General features: G+C 49.0%; 9 protein-coding genes and 2 long non-coding RNA genes across 19 annotated transcripts; 6 read left to right on the top strand and 5 right to left on the bottom strand.

Moving 5' to 3' along the window:
* The first annotated feature begins 21 nt into the window (after positions 1 to 21).
* Positions 22 to 3,380, top strand: LOC136187153 (uncharacterized). The gene is made up of 6 exons (XM_065974688.1): positions 22 to 180; positions 259 to 370; positions 421 to 488; positions 539 to 752; positions 808 to 2,589; positions 2,642 to 3,380. Exons 1-6 carry the CDS (start codon positions 139 to 141, stop codon positions 3,205 to 3,207), a joined length of 2,784 nt encoding a protein of 927 aa, XP_065830760.1. The 5' UTR covers positions 22 to 138; the 3' UTR covers positions 3,208 to 3,380.
* Positions 3,228 to 6,400, bottom strand: LOC136187160 (transmembrane channel-like protein 3). The gene is made up of 19 exons (XM_065974701.1): positions 6,329 to 6,400; positions 6,157 to 6,274; positions 5,962 to 6,099; positions 5,754 to 5,911; positions 5,598 to 5,707; positions 5,502 to 5,543; positions 5,314 to 5,450; positions 5,114 to 5,261; positions 5,010 to 5,059; positions 4,798 to 4,951; positions 4,640 to 4,749; positions 4,512 to 4,587; positions 4,268 to 4,462; positions 4,148 to 4,215; positions 3,884 to 4,090; positions 3,798 to 3,830; positions 3,633 to 3,746; positions 3,500 to 3,578; positions 3,228 to 3,444 (listed from the first exon to the last, which is right to left on the bottom strand). Exons 1-19 carry the CDS (start codon positions 6,381 to 6,383, stop codon positions 3,361 to 3,363), a joined length of 2,076 nt encoding a protein of 691 aa, XP_065830773.1. The 5' UTR covers positions 6,384 to 6,400; the 3' UTR covers positions 3,228 to 3,360.
* On the top strand, positions 4,276 to 5,914 carry LOC136187192 (uncharacterized). The gene is made up of 3 exons (XR_010669864.1): positions 4,276 to 4,571; positions 4,648 to 4,761; positions 4,816 to 5,914. It is a non-coding gene; the product is annotated as an uncharacterized lncRNA (long non-coding RNA).
* A 32-nt stretch (positions 6,401 to 6,432) lies between the features above and the next one.
* LOC136187189 (mediator of RNA polymerase II transcription subunit 29-like) lies at positions 6,433 to 7,173 on the bottom strand. The gene is made up of 4 exons (XM_065974740.1): positions 6,984 to 7,173; positions 6,880 to 6,932; positions 6,739 to 6,832; positions 6,433 to 6,684 (listed from the first exon to the last, which is right to left on the bottom strand). Exons 1-4 carry the CDS (start codon positions 7,080 to 7,082, stop codon positions 6,481 to 6,483), a joined length of 450 nt encoding a protein of 149 aa, XP_065830812.1. The 5' UTR covers positions 7,083 to 7,173; the 3' UTR covers positions 6,433 to 6,480.
* Positions 7,105 to 13,664, top strand: LOC136187149 (uncharacterized). 5 transcript variants are annotated; one of them, XR_010669859.1, is made up of 30 exons: positions 7,105 to 7,298; positions 7,348 to 7,382; positions 7,633 to 7,811; positions 7,869 to 7,985; positions 8,036 to 8,111; positions 8,162 to 8,283; positions 8,337 to 8,437; positions 8,507 to 8,788; positions 8,852 to 8,944; positions 9,003 to 9,132; positions 9,251 to 9,327; positions 9,387 to 9,452; positions 9,503 to 9,614; positions 9,670 to 9,762; positions 9,821 to 9,919; positions 9,979 to 10,087; positions 10,137 to 10,210; positions 10,278 to 10,602; positions 10,840 to 10,946; positions 10,995 to 11,142; positions 11,193 to 11,243; positions 11,295 to 11,419; positions 11,468 to 11,562; positions 11,615 to 11,681; positions 11,736 to 11,906; positions 11,967 to 12,101; positions 12,161 to 12,281; positions 12,457 to 12,524; positions 13,150 to 13,537; positions 13,607 to 13,664. XR_010669859.1 is itself a non-coding variant. In XM_065974683.1 (30 exons), the coding sequence occupies exons 1-30, from the start codon at positions 7,108 to 7,110 to the stop codon at positions 13,309 to 13,311; spliced, it is 3,453 nt and encodes a 1,150-aa protein (XP_065830755.1). In that variant the 5' UTR covers positions 7,105 to 7,107; the 3' UTR covers positions 13,312 to 13,664. The 5 variants fall into 5 exon arrangements, 3 of the variants coding, with proteins under 3 accessions (XP_065830755.1, XP_065830754.1, XP_065830756.1); XR_010669858.1 differs by having other exon boundaries at positions 13,150 to 13,550; XM_065974683.1 differs by having other exon boundaries at positions 10,278 to 10,402; positions 10,481 to 10,602; positions 13,150 to 13,664.
* On the bottom strand, positions 11,405 to 13,724 carry LOC136187191 (uncharacterized). Of its 2 annotated transcripts, XR_010669863.1 has the most exons (3): positions 12,892 to 13,724; positions 12,790 to 12,831; positions 11,405 to 12,734 (listed from the first exon to the last, which is right to left on the bottom strand). It is a non-coding gene; the product is annotated as an uncharacterized lncRNA (long non-coding RNA). The 2 variants fall into 2 exon arrangements; XR_010669862.1 differs by having other exon boundaries at positions 11,405 to 12,831.
* LOC136187167 (uncharacterized) lies at positions 13,346 to 16,475 on the top strand. Of its 2 annotated transcripts, XM_065974712.1 has the most exons (5): positions 13,346 to 13,704; positions 13,780 to 13,826; positions 13,879 to 14,051; positions 14,486 to 15,043; positions 15,326 to 16,475. In XM_065974712.1, exons 3-5 carry the CDS (start codon positions 13,988 to 13,990, stop codon positions 16,240 to 16,242), a joined length of 1,539 nt encoding a protein of 512 aa, XP_065830784.1. In that variant the 5' UTR covers positions 13,346 to 13,704; positions 13,780 to 13,826; positions 13,879 to 13,987; the 3' UTR covers positions 16,243 to 16,475. The 2 variants fall into 2 exon arrangements, with proteins under 2 accessions (XP_065830784.1, XP_065830785.1); XM_065974713.1 differs by lacking the exon at positions 13,780 to 13,826 and having other exon boundaries at positions 13,900 to 14,051.
* LOC136187169 (uncharacterized) lies at positions 16,435 to 18,559 on the bottom strand. Of its 2 annotated transcripts, XM_065974717.1 has the most exons (5): positions 18,397 to 18,559; positions 17,086 to 18,265; positions 16,964 to 17,030; positions 16,844 to 16,906; positions 16,435 to 16,650 (listed from the first exon to the last, which is right to left on the bottom strand). In XM_065974717.1, the coding sequence occupies exons 2-5, from the start codon at positions 18,259 to 18,261 to the stop codon at positions 16,535 to 16,537; spliced, it is 1,422 nt and encodes a 473-aa protein (XP_065830789.1). In that variant the 5' UTR covers positions 18,262 to 18,265; positions 18,397 to 18,559; the 3' UTR covers positions 16,435 to 16,534. The 2 variants fall into 2 exon arrangements, with proteins under 2 accessions (XP_065830789.1, XP_065830788.1); XM_065974716.1 differs by having other exon boundaries at positions 17,086 to 18,559.
* On the top strand, positions 16,741 to 22,281 carry LOC136187158 (E3 ubiquitin-protein ligase RNF10-like). 2 transcript variants are annotated; one of them, XM_065974698.1, is made up of 24 exons: positions 16,741 to 16,893; positions 16,982 to 17,002; positions 17,057 to 17,827; positions 17,889 to 19,001; positions 19,065 to 19,234; positions 19,290 to 19,513; positions 19,567 to 19,657; positions 19,723 to 19,780; positions 19,832 to 19,893; positions 19,948 to 20,012; positions 20,062 to 20,134; positions 20,186 to 20,317; positions 20,371 to 20,472; positions 20,528 to 20,623; positions 20,676 to 20,856; positions 20,906 to 20,961; positions 21,014 to 21,091; positions 21,151 to 21,268; positions 21,321 to 21,407; positions 21,590 to 21,646; positions 21,706 to 21,768; positions 21,822 to 21,874; positions 21,918 to 21,996; positions 22,048 to 22,281. In XM_065974698.1, the coding sequence occupies exons 4-24, from the start codon at positions 18,899 to 18,901 to the stop codon at positions 22,248 to 22,250; spliced, it is 2,151 nt and encodes a 716-aa protein (XP_065830770.1). In that variant the 5' UTR covers positions 16,741 to 16,893; positions 16,982 to 17,002; positions 17,057 to 17,827; positions 17,889 to 18,898; the 3' UTR covers positions 22,251 to 22,281. The 2 variants fall into 2 exon arrangements, with proteins under 2 accessions (XP_065830770.1, XP_065830769.1); XM_065974697.1 differs by having other exon boundaries at positions 16,743 to 16,893; positions 16,948 to 17,002.
* Positions 22,282 to 22,307: 26 nt separating this feature from the next.
* On the top strand, positions 22,308 to 26,081 carry LOC136187173 (transducin beta-like protein 2). The gene is made up of 13 exons (XM_065974721.1): positions 22,308 to 22,629; positions 22,682 to 22,733; positions 22,784 to 22,846; positions 22,897 to 23,002; positions 23,070 to 23,169; positions 23,216 to 23,302; positions 23,358 to 23,419; positions 23,475 to 23,548; positions 23,604 to 23,653; positions 23,704 to 23,886; positions 23,942 to 24,102; positions 24,161 to 24,192; positions 24,249 to 26,081. The coding sequence occupies exons 1-13, from the start codon at positions 22,308 to 22,310 to the stop codon at positions 24,289 to 24,291; spliced, it is 1,335 nt and encodes a 444-aa protein (XP_065830793.1). The 3' UTR covers positions 24,292 to 26,081.
* Positions 24,213 to 26,067, bottom strand: LOC136187162 (uncharacterized). The gene has a single exon (XM_065974704.1). It carries the CDS (start codon positions 26,039 to 26,041, stop codon positions 24,350 to 24,352), a length of 1,692 nt encoding a protein of 563 aa, XP_065830776.1. The 5' UTR covers positions 26,042 to 26,067; the 3' UTR covers positions 24,213 to 24,349.
* Positions 26,082 to 26,094: the final 13 nt, after the last annotated feature.

Genomic DNA, 26,094 nt, shown 5'->3' with positions numbered 1-26,094 from the left:
TAACGCGCGTTAGAGTTGGGAAAAGCCCCGAGACCCTGTTGCGTGTGCGTGTTCTCTGTTCTCGTACAGTGAAAGGCGTTCGTCGTTTCTAGTCAAAAAGCAGTGCCGCAAGATTTTTAACTTGAAAGCAACGTCTTCATGGATCCGAGCGACATTCGTAACAATGTATCCGCCGTCATGGTAAGCTGAAACAAAAGTCGCACACGTATCTAGTTTTAGAATAACCTTCGCGCCTCTTTGTCTTTTCTCCACGCGTAGGAGAATATACGGCGCCAGTTCGGCGACGATGCATCGAATTCCCTATCCGTCGAATTACTGGAGATCGTACAATCGGCCTTTTATAATTCCGATCGTCGCCGAGTCCCGTTAGGTAACGAAAAATCGCTTTTCCGGGTTGTTTGGAAATGTGCGTGTTCTAAGACATGCTCTCTGAACACGCCAAGTCTGAAGACGTGAAAATTCTCTTCTATCTCGTTGGATTCGAAGAGGCAATAAAAAAAGTGTAATTTTGAGAATTTTATTTAAGGATTTTTCTCAGGATGATGGCTGTCTTATCTTCAATCCCTCTGCACCCACGGACGGTTTAGCAGTGCTATTTGATGTTCTTCAAGACGCCGCTATTCAGCAATCGACCATGCAAGAGACCACTCATGAAGAATCTTCAGCACCTGCACCCGTCATGGCAGCAGCAGCAACGCCAGCAATGGAATCAGTCACTCAAGCCTACAAAGCATCTGAATCGGTGGAATCAGGTACGTGAAGGTGAGAGACTACGTGTAGTAGATTCGATTTTCTTAATTAATCCAGGCGATCCTATTACCGTTTCTGCTCACCTGTCTTATCATTTCTTCATGCGTTTTTTTCTCCTGTCGACCCAAATGAGCAGCCAAATGGTGCCAGAGGCTTTAGTGGAACAGGTTCGCATCAGTATTGACGCCATTGAAACGGCAACGCGCACGCTTGGCGTTATGAAGCCCCTATCGCAGCCTTTTCGCCTTTGGAATGATCTGAAGGAAGAGGTTGTGAAAATTGTCAGCAGAACGCTGAGCAGTCGAGCAAATCTAACAAATCAGATGCTTCATTTTGCCAATGAACTCCTGACCGACATCAAACGGGAATGTCCTAATCCTTGCAGCAGCCTATTCTATTACATGCATCTCACAAAGATGATTTTGATGGTTACATCGTCTGGCGGACAAGTGAAACGAGAAGACGCCGAGAGATTCGTTCACTTGGAGATTCCCTTAGATCGCCTTTCGGAGAAGTACAAACGATCTTTTGAACTTCTGAAAAAGCACTTTCTGACACAGCTAGGGGGGAATTTGCGCTCAGAAGACATTCGCGAAATGCAGCAGGCTTCTCATTGGCAGTCTCTTGCATTTCTTCAAAATTTTCGCTCGCTTGCCGAACCGGAACCCGATTCCGGACTGCCCCGGTGTCCCAATGCACCAAAAGAGGCTAGCGATCGAAGAATCGAATTCTCGTCGTTCTCTCACGAGAGCGTGCCGTTTGGACCGCCGCTGGGCAGTGCTAGCAGCCTCGAAGCCGAACGAGAATCAATACGAGCTCAAATGCAGGAGTTTAGAAATCGTGGAAGAGGACAAGGAGATATGCAATCAGATTCCTATCCTATTGACGACAGCGGCGTGTCGGATAGATTCGACGATAATCGATATACTGACGACAATAGCACTTCGGCGGAGGCACTGAGAGGCGAATTTGGCGACGAAGAACGCGAATCGATTGACGAAGAAAAAGAAGAGATAGAAGAGAGGGACGACGGCGGAACGGAAAAGGAGAGAATACAAGCGGAAAGAGACGACGAGAAGGATGAAGTCGAAATCGACTATCCAGAGGGGCAAGAATCGGGGGAAGGATCGGGCGAGACTGCGCCTCCGCCGCCGCGGCCGGCTGCGACGCCAATTCAGCCAGTTATTCAACCGCAGCCACAGTCAGTTCCTCAGTCTCAACCGGTCACTGAACCTCAGCCGTCATTTCGGACGAGACCGGGAGAAAGCGACGCTCGAGCGAAAGCTCGCGAAGCGGCGCTGAGAAGATTTCAGCAGCAGGCGCAGGCGACGCCTCAGCCTCGCGCATCCGCGCCGCCGCCACAACGGCAACAATCGAGTCCGGCTCACACCAAACGCTCGTCGGCTAAAACCAAACGTAAATCTGATTCTCCTGCTTCGATTTCGATTTCTCGCCTGTCAGCTGCGTCGTCATCGTCGACCTCAACTCCACCTTCCCGTGTTCAACAACAACAACAACAACAACGAGAAAAAGCGACTGTGACTCCGTCACCACCTCCTGTAGCAGCAGCAGCGGCAGCCGCTCCTAAATCAGCTCCTCCGATTACGCCCGTTTCAAGAATGCCTCCTCGCGCGCCGACAACTGCTCCGGCAGCGGCTGCCGCACCCAGAGCCGTCGCTTCTCAAACGAGGAGAGACGGTCCCGCTGCTCCGAAGCTCACTTCAGAGTCCATGTCAATTTCCGTTCCGACGGCTACTCCTCCACCCACGGTCGGGACGAAGCCGACGCTCGCTGCTATACCCACTCCTCAGTCGCGAGGAAGAAGAGAAGGAACGTCACGTAAGACAAACCTCGAGAAAATAATAACCTATACATTCTTTCTCGCATCTAGCATTGGAGCGTCGTTTCGCCGGTATGACTATCGAGCGAATTCCCGACCTCATGGCCTCGATCAAGACTGAGCAAGACGCGGAAGAAGCCAGTTTCATTCTCGACAGTTTGCGCGAACCGACCCAATTACAACGTGCACACGCCGATCGGGAATTGAAGCAGCTTCATGAATTCGCGGAGCGGAACCCGTCGCCGGTCGTCTACAACGCATTGCAGCATCAATTCCGACAAAGAGAAGCCGATTGCACGGAGCAGCAAACAGCCGTGGAGACTTTGGAAAAAGCGATAGCGGAGGTAGCCGAAATGACGCGTCGGTCGCGTCGCGTCGAATTGACCGAGCTCAATCCCAAAGTCCTCGTCGAGTGCATCGAGGAGACCCTCGAAACGATACGAGACGATCACGCGAAGATGGTCGCGCTTTTGCGCAAGTGGTTGCCGTACGCGCCGCGCGACGTTCTCGTAACGATATGCGAGAAGTTGGCCATCGAACGCCAGGGCGACGATCCGAAGGTGTGGATCGAACAGATACGGAAGAGAGACGAAGAGTCCATAGAGTTGAGCGAGTGAGACAGTCGGAGGAATCCGGTAAGTACAACGTGCGTCTGATGTGTTCTTATTTTCATTTCTATCTGTGTCGTTTGTGCGCCTGCTGACGACGTTTGTCAGGATCTTTCTTTCTGAGTATTTTTAGTTAACTGTTCCAATCGTGAATGTCAGCTGTTAGGCCGTCGTTTCTTCGACCTGTTCGGTGTTTTGGCTTTGCCTGGCGATTTCGAACACCTTTCGACTGCCCTCATGTCTCTCCTAAAAGCAGGCATTCAGTTAGTTTTATGGCCATTCAAAAGTCAGTGTATTGTACGAAATGCAGTTGGGCTCGAAGATCCTTGATGACGTCTCGATAAGACCGAGATAGGAGACCGTAGTAGAAGATAATAAGCCTAAAATAGGAAACCGTGATTAATAGACGACAGTAGATGCGTTAGCTTGAATACAGAAGAAAAACGATGACTGGAACAGTAAATGCTGGATTTCCCATAACTCTTAGTGTGTCATTTAACCACGTTGGCAGTTCAGAAGAAATGACTTGATGAATGTAGGCTTTGGATCTGTCAGTAGCATTTACAGAATGTGGATTTTAACTAATGATGTAGAATTACCTAAACGGACCGCATTCTGTTGAGGGCTTCAATCTAAAACACGTCGAGGAGAATAGATGATTTGTTTATAAGTGTCAAGTACTTACGCTGCAATAACGTAGCCAAAGGGCAACAAGGAAGCAAATAGGACGAGCAGAAGTAAAACTTGGATAAAATTTCCCGACCGTGACGCACGGTAGATTCGTTTGGGCGGCACGTTGGTATAGACGACAACGATTCGACGCATGTAGAAGACGAGAAAAAGCTTAACGACCTGAATTGAAGGCAAAACAGGAGAAAAGAGTGTGCCCAACCTGAATAATGAGAAAGTAAAATTTAGTAGTCAATTTCTGTTTTGTGCACTACTGTACCAGATCAAACTCTGTCCGTAGATGAGCCTAAGAATGTTGGACGTAATCGAAAATTCGTGAAATCCAATCTGTAAGGAAGAGTGTTCTAACTAAGGCTTAAAAGTTTACAGTATTTCTTACAAGCTTTTCTCCGCACATATACCGAACGAACATTGCTCGTAAGACGTCGGCCAGAAGAATAGCAACGATTTCGCCACCAAAATCGATCATGACAATTTTGACTATTTCAACACCGACGTACGTTTCCCAGCAGCAGACGTAAGGCAAAGGGGTTGCTGTCGGCAGTGGAGTCGTGGTCGTGTTTGTAGAATTGGTCTACAAGACAGCTGTAATCGCCTTATAAGAAACCAGAGCGTTTTCTTACGCAGCTTGGATTTGTTGCTTCACCGAGAAGAGAGAGGAGCAGTACTACAACATTGCCAAGGTAGAACGTGGTAGTCCTACACAATATAGTGACATTGCCAGCAGTGTATAATAGTGAAATTTTGATACCTGACTAGAGTCCATTTGAATGCCGTTCTCGGATGCCACCGTTCTATCAGTACCACTTTTTCAAATATTGGAATGATGACGATGCGCAGGCCTAAAAGCACCAAGGAGAGCTGCAAGGCAAAGTAATTATAGACACGGTTGAATTTTCTTCCTTTTGCCTCAAATCTTTCAATCAGCGCGAGGAATCGATTGGAGCTGTACGATTGACGATCTTCGCTACGACGGACGAAGAAATATACGAGGTAAGCGCTGCCGCCGAGTAGAGAAAAGACTATCGCGTTTGCAATCACTCTGAACCACATCGTCTGTCCACTGCAACAAACAGACACGACGTGAAAGAGCCAGCAACAATGTGCTCCTCCAATCGTACTAGTGAAGAAGATAGCGCTTTTTCTGCACTTTTAGTTCCTGAACCTCCTCCTATAGTTAAACGTCTAACGCCCCTGCCAAGAAGTCTTTTCTCTAATTTCCTGCCTTTAACTGGGTGGTGATGGCTGCATGTTTGAAGCCCGCCCCCTTTTTCTTGCTGATAGCGTAGTCCCAACCGAGAAAAACTCTCCAGCAAAATGGAAAATCGTTGCGGAGACCAGATAATTTGGATCTGCGATAGTCGATCCACATTCTGATCATCAAGAGTATGTTAGCAATGTTATAACATAGTGCCGTGCTGTTACCTGCGTAAGATGTACACAAAACTGACGACGAAGACAAAGGCATTAGTGATAAGAAATGCTACAGACATGCTGTAGCCCCATCCAATGGATCCTTCGCTGTAGTATCCGTAGAAGAGAAAGCTGTTGGCCAGAGCGTCCTTTTGTAAAAAAAATATATAAGGCATTGTCTAAGATCTGCTTCGATTTACAATAAAATTGGAGTCAACTGATGTTCCTTCTTTAGAGGCAAGCTGTCAGGTTAAAAATGGGTGAAGATGACAATTAATCTGGTGTTTGTTTATTACCTGCGGTACAATCACAAATGGTATTGATAGGAACAGAGCCAATAGCAAGTTGAGGATAAAAAGACGACGAAGAAAAACGAAATAAGACCCAACACCAGTTCCGAAATATCCTACAAGAAATCAGATCTAAGGCGTACAAATGACTCGCAGTTATACCTTCTACTAATTGAATGGGAGTCTCCCAGAGTTTCCATGATTTGCTTAGAGCTTTTACCTTCTGAGCCATTCCGCCAACAGCCTGAAGTCCCCGATAGTTGATGTTTTTTAGCATGGCGAGACTTTCTTCCTTTTCTTCGATGGAGGCTTTTACGTTTCTAATTGGGCAAAATCAATTGGTTTATCGCGCATTTCAGTTTTTCTGCACCGGTAACATTGTATCTTTTTCGCCATAGCCCACGGTTCAGCTTTGATATTATCAAGAATTTCCTGCTGTTGAAGAACCGAAGAGTAAACGTCAAACTCCGCAGCTTCAAGCGATAGAGGAAGAGCATCTCCCTTGGCTCTGTTCGAACGTCAAATCAAGTACCCACCCAAGATGAGTACACGAAAACGTTCTTACTCATTTGACAAATTATTTTTAGATCGGGATCGTACTCCGGCGTACCTCTGACGTCGTACGTACTCACTGCGAGAAATACCGGCCGGATAGACTCTCGAATACGGCAGATCTTCATCAACTTGGTCACACAAGAGTATTTAAAAATGGCAAAAAAGCACGTCTACAGGGGCACCTAGCCGTTCATTCGCCTCTGCAAGCAGAGGAGTTTCAGGCGTTAGATCGGCCATGTCTAAAACAACGACGGGGGAGGTGCACACTGAACACACGTGATGCCATTGCATTGAAAGATGCATACGTTTATTTCCCCCTACCGGTACGTCTCTTCTATGTACAATAGCCTGTAACGGACTGTACAAACTCTTCTAAAACTTCGTGCAGTTTCTCTATATATTCGGCCTGACTCTGAGCCTCGGTTAGATATTCCCCATAAGACTGAGTTTTGGGATCATTCCCCGTTCCAATGTCAACGCGCAGAGAATTGATTTCGCTACTATCACTGGCAAGTGCAAGAGAATCCGAAGCAGTCAACTACAGAAAGAAATCATCTTACTTGACACGTCAACTCAATGTTGGTCGACTTACTAAGCACTGTTGAATTTGATCGATGATAGCATAAAATTCTTCCAAGTGTTGATCTATTCGAGGAATTTCCGGAATTTCTCCTTTTTGGTTGGGACTAGAGGTGCTGTTTTGCGCTTTTTTAGTTCTAAACCGTCTACTTACTTCCTAAGAAAGCGACTGTGTAGCAAAGTTTGGCACGCAGATCGCATCAAAACCTAAAATCGCGTCTCTCTCGTTTCTGACTGCTCATCGACGCCATTTCTCACCACGAGAGACTGCTTTAGAACAGGCATTAGCATTTTTGCCTCTGCTATCGGGTCGGGAGCGTCTTTATTTCCCGCATTCGACTGTTGAGAAGTGGTCATGTTTTTCTCTAGCGTACGCTAACCTATGCACTTCTGCTTTGTTCCGATGAATTTTGACGGCTTACCGCTGAAACCCGACGTGAAAGAGTATCTTGAGAGGAGCGAAATTCGACGAGTAGTACCAGAAATTCTAAATCTCCTTCTGAACAAGCGAAAACTGCCATACAATCCATATCCGGAACTAATCAAGCGCCTTCGAGCGCAATCTCAGCTGAAGTAGGGCTATCCCAAACCTCATCGATAAGATTTATACCTACTCTATCAGGAACGTATCCGATGAAGTGGTGAAAAACGCAACAAGTAGGAAAACGAGCCAGCGATTGTTTCTCCCCTATTAGACACTACACAAGGCCTCCCCATTGTACGCTTCGATAGACGTCTGATAATTTAGTAGTCTCTTATTACATCAGACGTCTATTTTTGTAACTAGTTCAGTCTTTCAGTCTATTTTGGGTTTATAACTGCGCTCAAATTCTGAAATGACTTTAGCTCCAACAGGCATTGTGCTTATTTAATGACCTAAATAAGCACGATGTCTGTATCTCTCTAGACGCGCCCGTTGTCGACACGGACGCGTGGTTGACGTGTCCGACGGGCTTCGACGACGTGTGGGGCTTGGAGACCGTTTTACAGTGCGTCGATCCGCGCCACGTGCGTCGATTCAAGACACTCGTTCAACACGAGGAACGAACTGCCCAGGAAATGACGCAGAGACAAACGGGATTCGACGTCAGAATATAGAACAAATCTGAGATGCTGAATTATTAGAAACGCAATCTGTTTCAGTGTCGCGTCGTAGCGATGTTGTGCGGTCCGAGCGCATTTTCGGGGTCCCTTCTCATTCATTCTTCTATAATTGAAGTGAAGTTGGAGTACTTGATGTGGGGACCCAATCAAGAGAAAGTGCGTTGATGAGTTTGGGAAGTTTCTCTGCGTGAGACTATCTGTTTTAGGCAATGCACATCTTCGCTTGTAGTGTTGTAGCCGATCTTGTCAAACTAGTTCATGATAGAGAGCACATCGCAGTCGGTGAGAAATAGGGAAACAGTTTAAATAAGAAGAACTTCTTTTCTTCTTAGAATTACACCTACCTGGCCATTCGATACCAAATTGGTCACCAAACGCAATCGTTCACCAAAACGAAGATCTAATTCGAGCTATCATAGACATTACCGCAAAAAAGCAGAATCCCATACTAGAGGTCAGATCGCATGCGTTTTTTGACAATTCCCTCAGACGTCAGTGTCTATCTAGTGCATGTTCAAGCATTTGAAACATTCAGAAATCTATCATCCAGGCACGAAACAATACACGTTCACCTTCACTCGCACGTCAGACGAGGATTCGAATAATTGGTAATGGAGAGGAGAACGTTGTCTAATAGAGTTTGTACCTCCATATTGTTCGACTATATTTCTCCTTAGGTTTTACAGCTTCACAGATCTTCCCATGAGTGCCCTGCTCAGCGGAATTTTTTTCGGCAAGAACGAAGCGTTCGCCTATCTGTCCGCCTTCATGCCGGCGTCAGTTCAACGAGACGAAACGTCGCCGCAAAACGTTCTCCAATCCCGAGCCGTGTCGAATCGACGATCGGTCGCCGGAACGGCGGCGACGTCGACTCGTCGCGCTCGACCCGTACGACTGCCCGGCGATCGAGACGAGAAAACGGATCACTTGAGCCCCGAGCGGGCAGCGGAATGGCTGAGGTAAACGCGATGAAAGCCCGTCGCCGACGCACGTATAAAAACGACCGCCTTTATTGGATCAAGGGAAGACTGGAAGCGGCAGGTGGCACGGCAAGATATGCCTCTGGGGTTCATTGACGTGGCGCACTGCATTCTTCAGTGGGTTTGCATGGACAGGTACGAGAACGTCCTAAGGTGTTCCAAAGGGGGAGAGGATTATTGTTGCTTGTACTAGAGAACGATTCAGTGACGTTCAAGCGACTCTCGGTGAAATCTGTCGACTCGGTCGAACCGATTGCGCTCGACTCGACGCTCTTTTGAGATACGGATCGGCACTGGAAAGGGCTCTCGCCAAAGCTGCGAAGGTATGGGGGGGTAATTTGGGGCGTACTATTCTCGTGGTCGTTTGTGGAGTTGTAGTTTCTGTCTCATTATTTGCGGTTTTCGTCTAAATTCGGTCGTTTGTTTTGCGGTTCGCTTTAGCCCGAGGTGCTGGGTCGGCTGTGGGAAAGCCTTTTTCATTTTCGAGACCAGATAGTAGAATTTCTTAATCCCGGCCTGTAAGCGAGCAAACTCCGTCGCTAAGCTAACGAACTAACTAAGGATTTCCTGTTTGCAGTCATTTTGTGGACAAGAAGCACGCCGTTAGCAGCAAATGGCCCATAGTGGGTCTCGAAAACGATCAGTTAGTTTGAACTCTTCACAGGGGACGCTGTTTTTTCTATATCTATTTAGACGATCGTGGTACACGTTTGACAGTCACGTCGTGGCGCACGACGTAATAAAAACGACACTAGACAACGTTTTGATGAACAAATTGAGAACAGGTGCTAATCACCACCAGGAGGTACATATTGATCTCTGTTTCCCCTATCACACTTTCGACAAAAATTCGTCCGAAGATCACAAATTGTCTGTCGTACGTGACGCGATATCTAAAAACGCTGCAGTGGGCCCTGCTTGACGATATCGCCGGACACTATACCATACTCGAAGTAGGGTTGCCTGACCCTGACAAACAAGCGAGACTATACGGGGATGAATTTCGCTTAGGCTATTCATCGCGAAGTCATTAGGGAGTATCCGTCGTTGAGACCCCTCCGAGCGACGACACCCCTCAAAGAGACACCTCAAGTCGATGCGGAGAAAAAAGTACAGTAGCAGGGGGTCGCCAGTACGCGTGGGCGTCGTTTCACGTACGACGTTTTTAGGGATTTTTTCGAAGACAGAAAACAGAGCGTCAACTGGACGTTCCCACGGTCGAAGCGCCCGTTTACAATCACGGCAGCGATGTTGACATTCTCGCCACGAGGAAAATGCGTACGTATTATTTTTTTTCGATATCTTTATCTCTTTACGCGGTGAGCAGATTTGGACGTTGAGACGGCCATCAGAGCGTCGACATCTCCTGCCGCAATCGGAGCGGAATCCGTTCTACTGCAGGTGCAGCCGAAGAATTGCAAAAGCCAATATTATTATTACTATACTTTGGCGTCCGGCCGTCGTATAGTATTGCGTCGATGCAAGATTGGACGAGACGTTGCAAGACTTCTTGACGGATTTCCTAACGAGAGGTCATCTCCCGGCGAACCTCTACCCCAAACTCGTCAATCGACTGCAAGCGTCTATGCACAGGCAAGGCTACAGTAACTATAGGCGGGGAGATAAACGCGTCGGGCGATGCCGTTTATCCGATCCGTTTATTCCCCGCAGATTGGAATTGTGGGGGGATTCTATTCATCGTCTGATTTCGCGGTTGCGTTGCCCTTTGCTACGTCAGGATGCTAAAGGGAAGGGATACCATATTCACCAGGTGTCCGATTGCAGCGCTTACGGTCAGAGGAGGATGTTTGTCTTGTGCTTGTGTTCTCCCTTTCCGCGCCTTCGCTCAAAATACCCGCATGACTCAGATCGGAGGCGCGCACTTCCTTTTCACCGCAGCCCACCGACCGAGATGATGATTTTGTCTCGCCCACGCACGTCCTGTTTGTGTGGAAGCGGGTCGCTCCCATTGGAAAGAGAGGGAAAAGGGAGACGCCCCTTCGATAGATAGTTGCTATGTCGTTTCCTAGGCCATCGGAGTGCCGTCGCGTTTTTGGATTCGCAGCGATTCAAGAGCGTCGAAGTGGCGGCGAGGGAGTTCGCCTGCACGACGCTGCGGCGAATCGATCGTTTTAAAGTAAGTAATGTATTGCACTTGAGTGTTTTCAAGAAATATTTTTTTTAGATTACTGTGGATCTTACTGTGACAGGATTCACTCCTTTCTATGGGCGCCTCATGCCGTATCTGCTCAAGATCGAACTCAATGAGCACTACTACATTCAAGGGCCTGGTAACAAAGAAACGTCCGTTTTGGATATTTTTGCTGAGATTGGTTCGATTGTGCTATACCTGAGAAGCAGCAGGTTCATCTTCCGTTTTTAGTGTTGAATCATCTTCGAGAGTTCATTCAGAAACCTCGTAACGTCGTAATGGGTACACAGCAGTATTCATAGAGGTACTGTACTTCTTCTATGTTGGTACTAGGATTGGTTCTTGATCAACCCAAAGTGACGTGGACTCCCGAGGAAATAATGGACCCCTCGAAGCAGCCACATCTAAAAGTCGAACTAGCTGATGTTGCCAGACGTAGAGAATCGATTGTTTTAGAGGTAGAATCTCTCAAAAGCAATTATCAAATACGCAATATTTATTATTAGTGTTACACCGTGATGGATTGGAGATACGTTTCGGTTCAGAAACAGTTTTGCCTTCACTATCTCAGCGAAACGGACTCCGGAGACGTCGATTCCGAGTCAGCGCAACCATATGTACCCTGTAAATTGACGACATCCTTTTTCTTTCAGTTACATACCCTTCTTTCCTGACAATCCCGCGTCTCTGTACCAGAACGTCTTTTCTCTGCAAGACAAGGTGGGTCTGGTCAAAGTTGCCATTTGATTTCTGGTCGCAGTGTTTCTTTCGTAGGCTGTGAATCACTACAGCGTCGCGCTCGGCTTAGATGCCGGCGATCCGTTTAGCAAGGTCAACTCTCAGTCCGCTCTGACGTACATAGCGTGGAAACTGAGCGAATGTGTCGCCAGGATGGACCTCGTTTCCACTTATCGTTGGCTTCTTCTCAGAGCATTGATTAGCGAGGTTGAGATCGCAGCGCTTGCCTGGCTGGCGTTGGTCCACGCTTTCGTCTCTCTTATTTAGCATAGCGATTTTGACCAGGTGGCTGATTCGTGGAGAATGTTTCATAGTGTTGCTGGCCAGCTTGAGTACTTGCACGTCTTGAATAAAGATATTCAACGGCTGCTCAATCAAGAAAGAAACGAAACGAAACAGCAGGTGTTTCATGAATAAACATTTAGTGGAGAGAGAGAGAAGGAAATTGCAATAACTCTTAGTGTCCTGTGGATACGGTCGTATTAGGGAGAATGATTGATGGTTTCCGGACGAAGTTGAGCAGCGTTTTGGCAGGCACGCCGACCTTCAGCAACCATGACATTCTACGACTGAGATTGGAAGGTACACACTGGCTCTAAAATCGACGTCAGTAGTGGGCGCAATTAATTACAGATGGAAATGTTCGTCAAATTAAATAATAGAAAGATGCTGGCATGTTAATCGTATAATTAGAGGAAAACGGGCAGAGCAGAACGCAGCACTTTTGTCTTTCGATTTCAAGTTGGTTCTTTTTCAGACCAAATACGACCCTATATACAGAAAGATCCCAAGACCGGTGCCATCAGCGTCACCGCTAACGAAAAGGTACGTATTCTGTTAGTGTTGTGGCTTGTTTGTGTTTGTGTTTGTTTATTGGCAAAGAGCGGGAGCATCTGTACTTGGTATAGCTGCAGACGTTTTTTTGTTGACTCTAGCTCGATTCTGCATGACGATATCGACTGCTCTCGCGTTGCGTCAGCCGACGAGGAAGTCTGTTCCTCCGGTTTGACGTCACTTCGAGTGCCAGTCGACTTCCTATCTCGATCGGCATGCTGAGACGCGTACGTAGAGAAGCCCGCCTTGTACTCACCTTCGAACGAGATTTAGACCGACCTTGCGATCTGATGGGTTCCTAACGAGACTAACTATTCTAAACGAACCGAAAGAGAATGACTAAGCGCATGCCACGAACGATTAGGAGCCCGGTCTTCGGGCTGCAGACTCCGCGTCTCCGTCCTTCCGTCCGGTGAACCGGTCTCCTTGTAGCGAGACTAATGTGGCGCCAGGAACGATTTTAGAGCTCCTTTTAGCCTTGTAACATGCTTGACGACCGGTACGGAGAAGTGCATGCGCCTTGTGGGGGTTCTGCATTGACTTAGCGGGCCAATAAGTTTGTAAACAATTTTTGTCGTGGTCGTGGTCTCTATTTACACGTTGGATTGTTTTTCAGATGGTTTCGGCCCTGGAGGCAGTGAGCGCCGCCCTGCAGCCGATCGCGCACACCGCGGCTGCCGAAATTCATACGCTGTGCAAGACCACGCAGGAAATCGTCACGTCGGTGGAAACGGAAGCAAAAACTCGGCGAAGTGCGAGGGAAGCGTCGGCGCTGTAACGGTGACATTTGCGGATTCGAAAACGGCACGGGAACAATATGTGGTCGGATGATGATGTCATTTCCCAAAGGGCCACCGTGCTACAATGGGATATGCATATGAGAGAAGTTTGCTTCCTGGTCGTGTGGTGTCTTCGACCTATCTGTCAAGTGGGGAGAGTGATGATAGCGTTATTCAGTGCGGTCGATGGCCCCCTTCCAATCGTCGACGGTTCGACCAGCTAATGTAGTGGATGCACGTGCGGAGGCGGAACTAAATTAGGATTGAAACTGACCCTTGCTTACTGTCTTTTAGAGGTACGGTTGTGATTCTCGCTGCGGTTGAGCTCTGAGGGGAGTGAACTGCATGGGAAGAGTTGTCTGAACTTCGCGTGGCCAATTCACAAGAGTCTGGTAAGCAAAATATCAATAAGGCCGCCGGGGGGGAGCGAGATCGTACACAGAGGTCCGATAATCTAATCCTCACAGATACTATATACCAAGCATCTCGTGACGAAGGGGGGCTCTAATTGCGGGTGGGTGGTTTCGATGACACAGAGCCGCCTCTAACTGGATTATCCGTATCAGCCCACCCCATTTATTACGTAGATCGGTCCCGTTCTTCCATCAGTTGTTCTTCGTTCGCCGAGGCGTGAAGTAGAGTGCCGGTGTGTCTTATCGCGACTAATCGAAGAAAATGATGTTTGGTGGCATGTGCGGCGGCTGGAAAGCCAAGAAAAGCTACGAGAAGTATCGAAAAGGTACGATCGCGATAACGTGACGACGTAGGAGACGTTTCGAAAAAATGGGGGAGACTCTGAGATCTTTACGTTGGGCGCGAGGAGTTCATCTACCCCCCGGCTCGGGAATACGTACAGAGTAGCCTCGAGAAAGAACGATTAGACGCTTTCCGCGCTGAAAGCGAGGCTTCCTGCCCGAAGGATACTAAGAGTAGGCTCATGTTTATTCCGAACGTCGCTCGTGACGTCTGTCACATCGAAGTTTCGAAAACGAAGGCGGGTCCCCTCTTTTTCTCTATCAGCTTTCGATCGCTAGTAGCGTTCGAAGTCGACACCCGAGCGCTTTTTTTCCCATGTTTAGAGACCACCCGAGTAATAGGCCGATGTTTGCATAACAGAGTGTTCCCTCCTCTTTTTCGGGTTCGCGCGCTCACACGCCCTTTCATCGTTTTTAGAATTAGAGGAATCGCCGCGTACACGACGTCGTCTACTCCAAGCGAACATCGGCGTCGACGATTCGGACGCGGAGAACGTCGACGACTTCGTTCATCACGATCCGCTCACGACGGAAATCCTGCTCGACTTCGCACCCGTTTCCGACACGGAAGGTCGCGAATTGGCCGTGAAAAAGGGCGATATCGTTCGCGTTCTCTATCGCACGGGCGAATGGCTGTACGTTTCGAAGAAACTCGGCTCGGAGGGCTACGTTCCGGCCGGGTATTGTCGCGCCTACGCGGCTCCGGCTGTCATCGAACAATTCGACGAAGAAAAGAAGCGTTTGCGGCAGCAGACGGCCACCAACGCTGCCAAATCCGGTCCCAAACCGAAGAAATTCGAGAAGGGCGATCGCGTCGAAGCTCTTTATAACTTCCGGGCCGAAGAACGAGACGATTTATCGATTTCGCGCGGCGATCGTTTAGTCGTCGTCGACGAACAAGACCACGATTGGGTGTGGGTGCGCAACGGAGCAGGAAACGAAGGCTGCGTTCCGGCTACATATGTCGTCTCATGCGGTACGTACGAAGTTCGGGAATAGAGGGGACCTGGGACCTACTTTGGGGTTTTTGCGGTGTATCCCCCGCGCGCGGGCGTCTTTTACACCAACCAGATTGTCTGGTCGGTCTCCCCGCTCAAACGTTTAGGCGCACGCGCACGTGGTATTGTTCGAACTAGACGGAAATACTTGAATTTAGACAGCGTAGCGTGAAATTCTCCCCGAGCACAACAACAACGCGCTTCAATCTGTTTTCGCCGCCAGGTGGCTAACATCTAATTCTTTTTCTTTCCTTCAACAGGACCGCCACCTCCGCCGCCGAGAGTGAAGATTGACAGGCCCGTCACAGCCGATCGCGACAATGACGACGTGCGCAATCTTCTGACAAACGTCAAGGCCAAGCTGCAGACAGTTGATCCATCCCGCCGTCACTTTCCCCACAAACAGCTCCCGCATCAGAACTATCACCAGCGTTCGCGATCCGTCGAAGACACGCGAGCTCGCGGCAAGAGTCCCACTCCGCAGCCGACAGACGATCGCCCGCAGCAGCAGCAGCAACAGCCGACTCGTCGTTTCCCGCCCAAACTTCAGCCGTCGAACTTGGCGCCAATATCCGAATCGGGAGCGCGCCGAAACGGATCGCCGGCGCCGACGAGCGGCGGCGGCGCGCGACGTCCGAAACAGCAATTTCATTCAATGCGTCTCGCAGAAAGCGGCGGCTATCTAAATCGCTCGCATTCATTCAGCACAGTCGCAACGGCTCCGCCCCCGTCGTCGTATCGAGCGACTCGACGCCACTTGGAGACTCGTCTTCTCGAAAGCAGCGCCCTTCGTCCGTCCGACTTCTCCTTCGACAACATCAATCAACTTCTCAACGTCGCCGACGGAAAACGTCCGACGACGGCGACGGGAACTCTCAACGCGAAATTATACGAACATCGCGACGGTAGCGGAAGCGCGGCGGCGTCGTCGAGCAATCCGAGTCCCACTCACAGCACTATTAGCGCCGATTCGTCCGGCGCTTGTTCGACGACGTCGAGAAAACTCGACTACAATCGAATGCAGATCGAAGCGCGTCTTCGATTGTCGCACAGTCGTCTCGGCATTCATTCGAGTCAGACGTCGATTCCTATTGTTTCGACGACGACGCCCGTCGCGTCGCAGCGTCTTCACGTGCAGCGCGAGCAGGACAATTCGTGGTCCTATTCGACTCCGTAGAGAGAGCAGAAAGAATATATTAAGGTCAAATTTCTTCACGTTTTCAGGTTCGTCTACTGTATATGATTAGTGGGGAGGATGTTTGCACTCGAGAGATAAGATAGGGTAAAAAAAGACAAGCGCGTACGTACGTAAGGACACATCTTTTGATTTAACTGCGGTTTGGACGTTTTTGTCCGGCTATCTGCTGCCTATTTTTCTTGCTAATAATAATAATAACGATAATTACGTTACGAAGCACCTTCACCTACGACCAAAGTTCCCTGACTATTCAATAGGCACTTGGAAAATCTTATGTGTCTAGTTCCAGGTCAGATTCACTATTGAGGACGGGACTGTTCTCGTTCTCGTTCTCGTTTTCGTCAGCGGATGCGGCACTGTCCGTACAACCTTCTCCGTTTGCAGGTTCTATAATCATAAATATTAGCATTCGCCTGTTTCCGTTTGCCACGGCACGAGCGGAAAGTGCGAGTCGCGCGTGCGTCCTTGGTGGTCGCGGCGGCGTGCGGACGCGATCAAGAACGCGGGGATGGGAAGAAGCCGGCTATTAGCATGGGGTCGCGAGAAACGAGCCACCCGGGACGGGGAAAAGACGTCGTACCTGCGTCGTCGTCAAGGAGAAGATCGGCGAATTTGAGTATGCCTTCTACGGTGAGAGACGACGCTAAGAGAGAGGGAGAGGAAGAGTTAGATATTTTTCCCAAGCTCTTGACCAGCTAACTTCGTGATTGGCGTTTAGTTGAGGATCTCCTGATCACAGGTATGTCTTGGTCAATTGTTCTGCTATCCTAGATTACGTGAAAGTGATTTTTAGATCTTGAGTATTTTTAAATGTCCACGAACTTCATCATTTCTTGAAGGTAATTCATCTGGAAATGTGTCGTCACCATCGTCGTCCTGTTGCTCTTCCTCTTCGTCGCTCGAGAGAAACAGGTCATCGTCGTTGTCATCGTCATCCTTGCCTATATTTGATTCTTTGTCAGAGTTGTTGTCTTCAAGCAGGCAAGACGCTTCTCGAGTCACTTCAAGAGGATCCAGCGTCGCCGAACTGTACATTCGAGAGTGTCTTCGAGCGATAATAGAGTCAACTGCCAACTTGAACGAAGCGTCGTCATTGAGACCTTGTGTAGAACGGCGCTCACTCAATTGTCTCCGAGATGATACGCCACTGACGCTTCTTCCCGTGCTTAGAATGGGATTTCTGTTGACGTTGCTGCGTTCCTTTGCATTCGATGGCCAGCTCGTCGTATGCAGGCGAATTTTCGGCTTGGCAAGTCTTTCAAACAAGTCGTAACCGACAGACTTGTGCTTCCTCTTCTCCTCTGTTTTTAGCTGAGTAGGATACGCGAATCGATAAGAAAGCGGACCGGCACTTCTCGGAGCCGCGAGCCGGTCAAAAAGCTCGGGATTTTTCAAAGGAAAAACGGACTGGCTACGAGTGTTGGCATCACTCGTAGACAACAGTTTCGAATTCAATCGCGGAGGAGTATGCTTCGGTCGACTGAGCCTATAAAAGACTTCCTCCTTTTTGCCGCTATCTGGCGAGTCCAAACTCCGCGCCACGTTCTCATTGCATCCAGCAGAGGTACTCTCAAAACTCGTGGAATCAAGAACTTCCGAGACCCTTCCCCCTATTGATTTCGTAGGTCGTCTTTCACCGGCGGCGGCTCTCCGTCGATCTCCGGGTGCCACCTCCTGGAGCTGAGAGACGACCCTATTGGTTTTCGCTTCTGACCGGACCGCCGGACGGCTCGAGCCGCTGAGATAAGCTTTCTGAAGATGCTCCAACTGAAAGTGACGCCCCGTCTTCGCGCAAACGAATCGCGGCCAGTTGGTCCGACGCCGTTGACGTGCCACTCGGGACGATGACGATGCGTTGTCGGGAACGATTTGCGATTGAAAGTCGTCGAGAAAGAGAGACCAGTCTTGAACCCGGAACCGTCGCGCGTAGATGTCCAATTCCCTATGAGTGAGTCGTTCGACGTCTGCAACGAGCGTCTCTGCGTCCGACGCGGTCATCGATCTAGGGAACGTTGTCGGTGTCATAGAAACAGGTATCATCAACCCCACGTGGGGGCCCCCACACGCGCGAGAGAAAGACGAAACGGAACGGAATATAACGACGGGCGCGGCGACAAAGTCCCACTTTCTCACTGGATTATAGCGGAGACTGAGATGATGCGCGTGTTTCTACTCTTGCTGGAGTTTGATGACGTCACACCCGCATCACTTCCGCTTAATAGTGAGGTAACCTTTTTGGAAGTGAATTGTGCTGTCTGGTTACGTGAACGAAAGAGATGACAAGCACTTGCAATTGACTTGCGCTTATTTTCGTCGCGAATACGGGTGTTACATTGTATTCAAGCACGTGCTATTTATCGTCCGGGAACGCAAGCCCCTGGTTCGCTCCAAACGTCGTCTTGGAGCGTATTTCGTTGCTGTCGCAAGCGACTCGACCTTCTAAAGGACGCCTTTCGCGCATTTTGCGTATATACACCGCCTAGCTCATTCAGACGCAAGAGAAATCGAAAAACGAACGACGAATTCACTTCAGAATGGCTTCAACGACTGTCTGCTGAACAAATGGCCGCTAGAAGAGCAAATCGACGCACTGCTATTGTCAAGAGAACCGTCTATCTCTTCGCAGCATTACGCAATGCCCCGCGCTCGTCCAAAAATGGGCGAGAACGGCGAACAGCAATCGCAAGCGCATCGCACCGGTAACCAAGCGGTAAAACTTCGATGCGACGATCGCAGAGGTGGAATAACAGTCAAAAGTCAAACTGGGGCCCCCTTTTTAATTAATTACCTCCCTTCTGCAGCCGCCGGCAAGGGTCCAGCGACGTCCGATTGGCCGCGCGGCGGTGGTTCCGCCACCAAGTCGACGGATCGACGTCGATTTGCGGAGAAACGCCGAGGCGGACTGAGCCACAGCGCATCCGTTCATCAGAGAGAAAAGGGACCGTTTCCGTTGCGAGGAAAAGATCGTTCGGTAATGCAATAGTTCTATTAGGAATTAGATTTTTTTTTTGATTACATTTAATTAGGAGGGTTATTATGATGACGATGATGATTGGCGTTTGGATCGAGCGGATCAGTTGGCCGTATTGGAGAAGGGTGGCGGTCGAAAGGGCGGTCCCGTTTCCCTAAATCATCTGCTCAATTTTACGTTCGCTCCGCGTGACGTCACTCGAAGTGGATATCGTCAGCAGAGCTGGCCGAGGCACGGCGGCAGTAGCATGTTCAACAAAGAGCAATTTCTTCAGGCAAAGTAAGAGGGTTCGCTTTACTGACTCGTTTACTAGGATACCCTCTTTTCTTTAGCTGTCAGTTCATTGTGCAGGAAGAAGGTGACTACACAGTTCACGCTGTCGACACTGATATCTTAGTCAATTGGGACCTGATTGAACAAGTGGTGAGACCGACTTGGAAGCACGTATCGTTAACGTTGTTGATGAATAATTTTAATTTTTTTATTAGCGCATGTTCTGTCATGAAATTTCGTCTTGCCCAATTTGCCTCTATCCCCCCAGAGCAGGTACGACGCTTACGTACTGTTTTTTTGTCTGAGGCGGCAGCCTTTCTATAGCTAAAATTACCCGTTGCGGTCACATTTTCTGTTGGCCTTGCATTCTCCATTATCTGTCCTTGGTGAGTATTACTTCAATAGCTGGGCTATGGAGTTGATGTGCTTCCTGTGTTCAGTCGGATCGTGCGTGGCGAAAATGTCCCATCTGCCATGAATCAATTCAGAAAAAGGATTTGAAAAGGTAGGAGAACATCGCGGGTGATATTCACAATAAGGACGTTTTTGCGTAGCGTCAAATCTTTATCCAATCATCAATTTGCTGTGGGTGACGTGATTACCATGCAGCTGATGGCGAGGAAAAAGGTTTACAGGACGGCTGGATGAAGAACGTCTTTCATTCTTTTATTTTTGTAGCATTCTGGCATGGTCATGCCCATAGTGCAAGCGCAAGAACCTCCAAATGGGCAACCGTTTAATTTGTCCGATCCTATTGCAAGCCAGTTTGAAAAGCTGCTGTCGGTTTCTTCGTCTCAAACGCTGCAAGAAGTGACGACGAATTCGTGGCTTGGCTAGACATGATCCTGATAAATTTTTCCTAGATTATTCTCGACGAGGAAACAGAACTCAACTTTCTAAAACGCGAGATGGAGGATGAGAAGGAGGATCCTTCTTTCGCAGTCGAAGCTTTACACCTTTTGAGCGTAAGCAGAAATCTCCATACTCTTTCTTCATTCAGCATCACTGGTCACTTTGTAGGAGAGAAAGAGACTGATGACGCCAAAGACGACGGATCACGACGACAGTAAGCCTACCCGGTCAGATAAAGACAAGGAGTCAGCTGGCAAGGTTGAGGTAAATGAACTGTATATGATGAATTGATTGGACGACTTTACCTTTCTAAAAGAACGTTGGTGAATATGAAGCGGCCTTCTCTGACTGCGAAGAGGACGAAGAGGATTCTACGCCTAAAGAAGGCGCTATAGTAACCGAAAGTGCTTCGGTGGAGGAAGAAGCTAGTCGTCCGGACGAGGGTGAAAAAGGAGCAATGCCTAGCAACGAAGGCCATACGTATTACTTCTACCAAGGTTAGCCACGACGACAATTGTCGCTCTTTTCTCCTACATTCGCTCTTAGCATCGGACGGCCAGCACTTGTATATTCATCCTGTGAACACAAAGTGCCTTGCAAAGGTAGCTTTTGCTTTGGTTAGTTATAATCCAAGCCATGACTCCCTTTTCCAAGGAGTACGGTGGCTTGACTGGATGTCCGCACACGGTAACGGGTAAAATTATTGAAATCGAGCGGATGAATCAGACTGAAGTAGGACCTATTGTCGATCATCCTTGTATCATCATTTGAGTTTGGGGGTTTTTTTGTAGGAGGCGCGCAAACGGTACAGATTTCTTCGTCACCTACCGCTCACGTGTCAGTTTGCCCTGTGCGAACTCGAACTGAAACCTCCCGCAGTATCAAGAGCCACGCTGCGATTTTTTAACGGTGCAATGACCGCAGTACTGAATCTGAGATATTGCAACTTTGTTGTTTGCAGAGGAGCTACAGAAGCGACGACAGAGACGGGCCAAAAAGGCTCGAGAAGAGAAAAAACGCGAAACGCAGTTTGATTCCAAGCACCAAGGTAAGAACAGCTACTGTAGAAAGGGAATAATAGGCGCTTTAGGCCAGTAGACTGACTTGTTTTAGCAGTTCTGCTTTTACTAACGATTAGAGCGCTAGATCACTTTGTTTCCTATCCCTTTTCATGGCTATCTTATATGCCATTGTAGAGATGGTTTGGATTTCATACAGATTTCTGTCTAGGCGTGCAGCAGCATCCACCTTTACCTAGCGAATTTAAGACCGGGCCTGATTTTCGAGGTATTGTGCGCCGTACGTGATAAGAGAACTGTATAAAGAAAGCAATGTGCGGGGGGTAGAAACGAAGACTAGTCTCAATCCTTCAGCCGCCGTTTTTATCCCTGGCAAGGATCACGACGAAGGTTCATTCTGTTTCTTCGCACTAAATAGCGCTGGAAATTTCTTCTTTGCTCAGGCGACTCAGCTTTGACTGAAACCGAACTGTCGTCGCCGCCTTCGTTTGCTCAGGTACGCTCGGATTTTTAGATGAGCTTTTATGACGTGCGTGTAGGCTCTCTGCGAGGGAATGCAGAAGAAATCGTCTCCTCCTTCGCTGTGGCCAGTGAAACGTCGTCAACCTTCTTCGTTCGGTAAGAAAGTGCAGTTCCTAGAGATGCACTCCCTCTTTATTGACGAAACAGAAACGGCATCGAGCACGAGTGGAGTTGGCGATGATGAGCTCGGTAGTGATCCCGTAGTTCCCTCCTTTCAGGATTCCTTCACTGAAGCATTGTCTTTGGATGTCAGCTTGGAATCGACGCAACTTTCTCCAACTAGAAAAGCAGGAAAGAGAAGAAAAGGCAAGCAACTGCTTTTTAGCACGGGAAGTCAGCGTAGATATTAGACTGACTTTACGTACAGTACATTCGTTTTGAGTTGGTGTAACGCGCGCTGGCCCAATATGGACTCACAATGGCTCTATTTCTGCTTGGGCGTCGGAGCAGCGCTTCTTATCATCGCAGCACTTCTTAAATGGATTGGCTATGGATCTGACAGCAAAAAAGAGGCCGAACCCGATGAAAAACCGCAGCAGAACGCCGAAAACTCAGAAGAAACGCAAGAGGAAGGCTTACGCAGGAGACGAGGACCTATGCAGAAGAAGGGGCGCACTCCGGCGGTCGAAAAGCATCCCCTACAAGCCGCAGATCTCAAAGGCCACACAGGATCGGTTCTAAGTTTGAATTTCAGCCCAGACGGAAAGTGTTTAGCATCCTGCTCAGACGGTGAGAATTTTCGAAAGGACGAAAAAGGAAAGGCATCGACGTTCTTTCTAAGATCGCACCATCCGGATATGGAACCCAAAAGATTTCTTAGAGAGCAACCACAAGTCATTCTTTCACTAAAAATATCCAATCTCTTTCCTAATGACGTAAGCAGGTACATTCGTGCCAATGTCGAACTCGATTACGCTAAAACGGTCAGCTTCAGTCCGGATTCGAAGTATAAATAAGGCATAGAAAACGCAGTGTCTCTTACCTCTCTATGTGCAGAGCTGTGGTTGCAGCTGTTGATGATTGCAACACGGTTCGCGTTTTCAAAGTGATGAGAAAGAAGGACGGGTCAGGTTCGTGTAGTGCTGTACTGGACTTTCCACAGGCAAGGCCACGGAATTTCAATTAGAATATACAGTAGTTCAAATGAACTCTCTTGGTGATATTTCTAGGAACACAAGGAGGCTATTCTTTTGGCATCTATAGCGTCCAACGGTCGTTTTATTTTGACCTGTTATCGGGACACGAGTTTTATTATTTGGAATTTGAAAGGTCGGTGCAAACGGGTTACCTGACCATATCTTTAGTTGATTCTCAGGCGAGGTTCTTGCACGAGGAGATACAAAGCAGGCAAAAAATACCTTCGCTACTGTATCGCCATGCGGACGTTTTGTTGCAACTACCGGTGAATTTAGTAGAAAAATCTGCTGTTGGACTCTCTCTTACAGTGGAGTACTTAGGATTTACACCTGATGTAAAATTATGGGAAGTGGAGTTTGACAAGAGCGATGCGTTTCGCGCGGTGAATTGAGTACAGTTAAACTTTGACGCCCTGTCTTTATTGCTGCTGTGGCTAGCTTGTCAGAGCCATGGAATTGAAAGGACACACTGCATCGGTGTATGGCGTGAGTTTTTCAAAAGATTCAACAAGGTACGCGAGAGAAGGAAGCGAGGTGTCGTCAGCAGCTCTAATATTGTCTGAAAAGGGCCGCAACCGTGTCAAAAGACGGAAGTTGGAAATTTTGGAATATTGATGGTATAAGAACGAAGTCATCGCAGAGTCTTTTTGCAGGTGTTCTGTTCTAGTGCACTACAAAGAGCAACAGGATCCTCGCATTCTTGTCACAGCTCAATACGATCACCAGGGCCCTAGTATTATATCCCTGTCTCCCGAGGGCTTAGTAGTAGCCATAACTTGCCAAATGAGCATTCAAATATTCAACACGTTGGACGGTTTGCTCGTAGGCCAGCTGAACAACGTCCACGCAAGTAAACCTATACGTTGCACGTTTCTAAAAGGGTTGGCTTTGAGATTTCTTTCCAGATGCGGTTACCAGCCTGGCTTGGGACCCTCTTGGCAGGTACTTAGCGTCTGCTGGCGGAGAAGACAAGCACATACGTGTGTGGCACAACGAATGGGGATACCGAGCTCAACTTGTTGATCTCAAAGAAAAAATAGCGAAAACCCCTAGTCAGGCGCACAAGGTGAGAGCGGCACAAGCAATCAGCAGGCAAAATGCACCCAGTATCTGTCTCTCTGTAGGAACGGCTAGCGCAGCAGCAGAAAGACGCAGAGTAAGACATTGTACTGTACCTTCTTTTTATAACATACAAATCTTTATTTACTGTAGATCTGCTCTAAACGCAATATTGAGTATGTCAAAATCTCTGTGACCGCAGTCAGTCCAGTTTCAAAAAAACGACATTAAAAGAAATGAAAAAGAAACGTGCACTACGAATTGTTTTCTCTCGGTCGCGGCATTGGACGAGGCGACGGGCCTAAATCCTGTTTCCTTGGCCGCGGCGTTGGACGAGGCGACGAGCTTCCGTCCTGCAAGGCAGGGGCATCCTTGCGCGGCGGTGGCGGCGGCGGCGCAACGGAACTGGCCGGCGGAGCGGGACTGAGCGGCGTCGTCGGCGGCGGTCTTCGTCGCGGCGGCGGCTGAGGGGAGGAATGCTTCTTCTGACGCGGCCGCACCGACGGGGGCTCCGAAGAGGAGGGTTTTGACTTCTTATTGGCGTCCTCTTTGACGACGGAGCATGTGCAGCCTTTCAACCGTTCAGTCAGTTCAACGACTTTCTCCTCCGCCTTTCTCTTGTCCGCCTTCAGACGATCTTTCTCAAATTCCTCCTGCAATTCATCAGCCATCTTCGTTGATTCTTCGGTTTGATATCGCTCAAGTTCGGTCGTCAGTTGACAAACGTCCTCCTGAAGCCGTTTGACTTGCTGCTGCCGCTGCGACTCCAACGCATCCAACTGGGTTCGCAATTGACCAATTCGCTGCTCAGCCGTCAACAGATTATTTGCGCAGTGATCGCGCTCTTGTTCGACGCCCTTCAACTCACCGCGTATCGCGTTGACTTCTTCCGTCTTTCTGATGAGCTCGTGTCCGTTTTCGTCCAACTGAGCCTGCAGCTGCGTCATCTCCTGCTCGCTGTTCGTCAACTGGAACTCGTACGATTGCAATTGCTTATTGAGCTTTTCAATCACAGACGTCTTTTCGGATAGCATCTTTCGCAGCTCTCCAACAGGATTTTCCAACATGGAGGTATAGTCGTCGTCGTCGATAGGGTAGGACTGCGGCGGCAAAGGAAGCAGGGGACCCCTGATCGCGGCGACAGTTTCAGCATTGATATAATCTGTAACTGGCTCAAAGCCAGCATTGACATAATCTCCAACTGGCTCATCAAAGTCGTCGTCGTTGGCAAGACGAACGCGAATCTCCGCGTCGGCGTCAAAAAGAAACGATTGCTGATCGCGTTCCCGAAAGAGCTGGACGTCGAGACGATCTCGCACGGCGAGAAATTGCCAAGTCGAACCGGTGACGGCGACGGCGGGCGTCGCGGCGGCGCACCGCGGCGACGGGGGCGTGTGCACTTTCGCCTTGATGGGAAAGTGATTGGCGAAATGAAGCGCCAAATCGGCGAGCCGAAAGTCGTGGCCGCGCAAGTCGGTCGTAAAAGGCACGACGACGTCGAACGCGAGTTCGACGAACGTTTCGACGTGCCGATTGATGAGACTCGCTCGCACGACTACTTTTAGACCGCGACTCGTCATCGTCGGATTAGCGAGGATGTCGTTCTCGTAGACGCTGTCCGTTTCGTCCGCGCCGCGCCAACTGCGCAACGCGCGCACGGCGAGCGGCGGCGCGCTCGCCAAGTCGGCGACCGATTTGTATTCCTTGTAGCCGGCCCACGGCGCGTTTGGCGTCGTTACGATCAGTTCGAATCCCGCGTCGTAGTCGAGCGGCAATTCGACGGGAGCGGGATCGCCGCGTTTTTGTTCTACTTCGACGATTTTGATGCGTTCGGTCGATACGACGGTGACGCATTCGCCGGCGCCGTAGCCACTGACGACGTGAGCCTGCTGCGGTAGATTGTGACATCGTACGAACTCGCGCAAAGGGACGCCGGCAGCGGCCATTTCTTTTGCTTCCGTAATTTAGGAAATCCGGGGTCGTCCAGCGAGTGCATGCG

The sequence above is a fragment of the Oscarella lobularis genome, chromosome 5 (genome assembly GCF_947507565.1).
Source record: "Oscarella lobularis chromosome 5, ooOscLobu1.1, whole genome shotgun sequence".
In the NCBI taxonomy this organism is placed as follows: Eukaryota; Metazoa; Porifera; class Homoscleromorpha; order Homosclerophorida; family Oscarellidae; genus Oscarella; species Oscarella lobularis.
This window is presented reverse-complemented; position numbering and strand designations above follow the sequence as displayed.

Bases quoted from the DNA above. Each gene is read 5' to 3' on its own strand.
- LOC136187153 (XM_065974688.1), top strand. From the start codon at position 139: ATGGATCCGAGCGACATTCGTAACAATGTATCCGCCGTCATG. The intron at 371-420 runs GTAACGAAAAAT...GCGTGTTCTAAG, and splicing joins TCGTCGCCGAGTCCCGTTAG to ACATGCTCTCTGAACACGCC. The intron at 2,590-2,641 runs GTAAGACAAACC...TCTCGCATCTAG, and splicing joins AAGAAGAGAAGGAACGTCAC to CATTGGAGCGTCGTTTCGCC.
- LOC136187160 (XM_065974701.1), bottom strand. From the start codon at position 6,383: ATGGCCGATCTAACGCCTGAAACTCCTCTGCTTGCAGAGGCGAATGAA. The intron at 5,544-5,597 runs GTAATAAACAAA...TTAACCTGACAG, and splicing joins CATTTGTGATTGTACCGCAG to CTTGCCTCTAAAGAAGGAAC. The intron at 4,750-4,797 runs GCAAAAGGAAGA...TTTGCCTTGCAG, and splicing joins CGCTGATTGAAAGATTTGAG to CTCTCCTTGGTGCTTTTAGG.
- LOC136187189 (XM_065974740.1), bottom strand. From the start codon at position 7,082: ATGACCACTTCTCAACAGTCGAATGCGGGAAATAAAGACGCTCCCGAC. The intron at 6,833-6,879 runs GTAAGTAGACGG...CAGCACCTCTAG, and splicing joins CACAGTCGCTTTCTTAGGAA to TCCCAACCAAAAAGGAGAAA. The intron at 6,685-6,738 runs GTAAGTCGACCA...TTCTTTCTGTAG, and splicing joins ATCAAATTCAACAGTGCTTA to TTGACTGCTTCGGATTCTCT.
- LOC136187149 (XM_065974682.1), top strand. From the start codon at position 7,108: ATGCACTTCTGCTTTGTTCCGATGAATTTTGACGGCTTACCGCTGAAA. The intron at 8,284-8,336 runs GTCAGATCGCAT...GTGTCTATCTAG, and splicing joins AGCAGAATCCCATACTAGAG to TGCATGTTCAAGCATTTGAA. The intron at 10,947-10,994 runs GTAAGTAATGTA...TATTTTTTTTAG, and splicing joins GGCGAATCGATCGTTTTAAA to ATTACTGTGGATCTTACTGT.
- LOC136187167 (XM_065974713.1), top strand. From the start codon at position 13,988: ATGATGTTTGGTGGCATGTGCGGCGGCTGGAAAGCCAAGAAAAGCTAC. The intron at 14,052-14,485 runs GTACGATCGCGA...CATCGTTTTTAG, and splicing joins CTACGAGAAGTATCGAAAAG to AATTAGAGGAATCGCCGCGT. The intron at 15,044-15,325 runs GTACGTACGAAG...TTCCTTCAACAG, and splicing joins TACATATGTCGTCTCATGCG to GACCGCCACCTCCGCCGCCG.
- LOC136187169 (XM_065974716.1), bottom strand. From the start codon at position 18,303: ATGATACCTGTTTCTATGACACCGACAACGTTCCCTAGATCGATGACC. The intron at 17,031-17,085 runs GTTCGTGGACAT...CACGTAATCTAG, and splicing joins TACCTTCAAGAAATGATGAA to GATAGCAGAACAATTGACCA. The intron at 16,907-16,963 runs GTTAGCTGGTCA...CCTCTCTCTTAG, and splicing joins AACTAAACGCCAATCACGAA to CGTCGTCTCTCACCGTAGAA.
- LOC136187158 (XM_065974698.1), top strand. From the start codon at position 18,899: ATGCCCCGCGCTCGTCCAAAAATGGGCGAGAACGGCGAACAGCAATCG. The intron at 19,514-19,566 runs GTAAGAGGGTTC...TCTTTTCTTTAG, and splicing joins GAGCAATTTCTTCAGGCAAA to CTGTCAGTTCATTGTGCAGG. The intron at 21,769-21,821 runs GTTCATTCTGTT...TTCTTTGCTCAG, and splicing joins TGGCAAGGATCACGACGAAG to GCGACTCAGCTTTGACTGAA.
- LOC136187173 (XM_065974721.1), top strand. From the start codon at position 22,308: ATGGACTCACAATGGCTCTATTTCTGCTTGGGCGTCGGAGCAGCGCTT. The intron at 23,003-23,069 runs GCAAGGCCACGG...TGATATTTCTAG, and splicing joins CTGTACTGGACTTTCCACAG to GAACACAAGGAGGCTATTCT. The intron at 23,887-23,941 runs GTAAACCTATAC...ATTTCTTTCCAG, and splicing joins GCTGAACAACGTCCACGCAA to ATGCGGTTACCAGCCTGGCT.
- LOC136187162 (XM_065974704.1), bottom strand. From the start codon at position 26,041: ATGGCCGCTGCCGGCGTCCCTTTGCGCGAGTTCGTACGATGTCACAAT.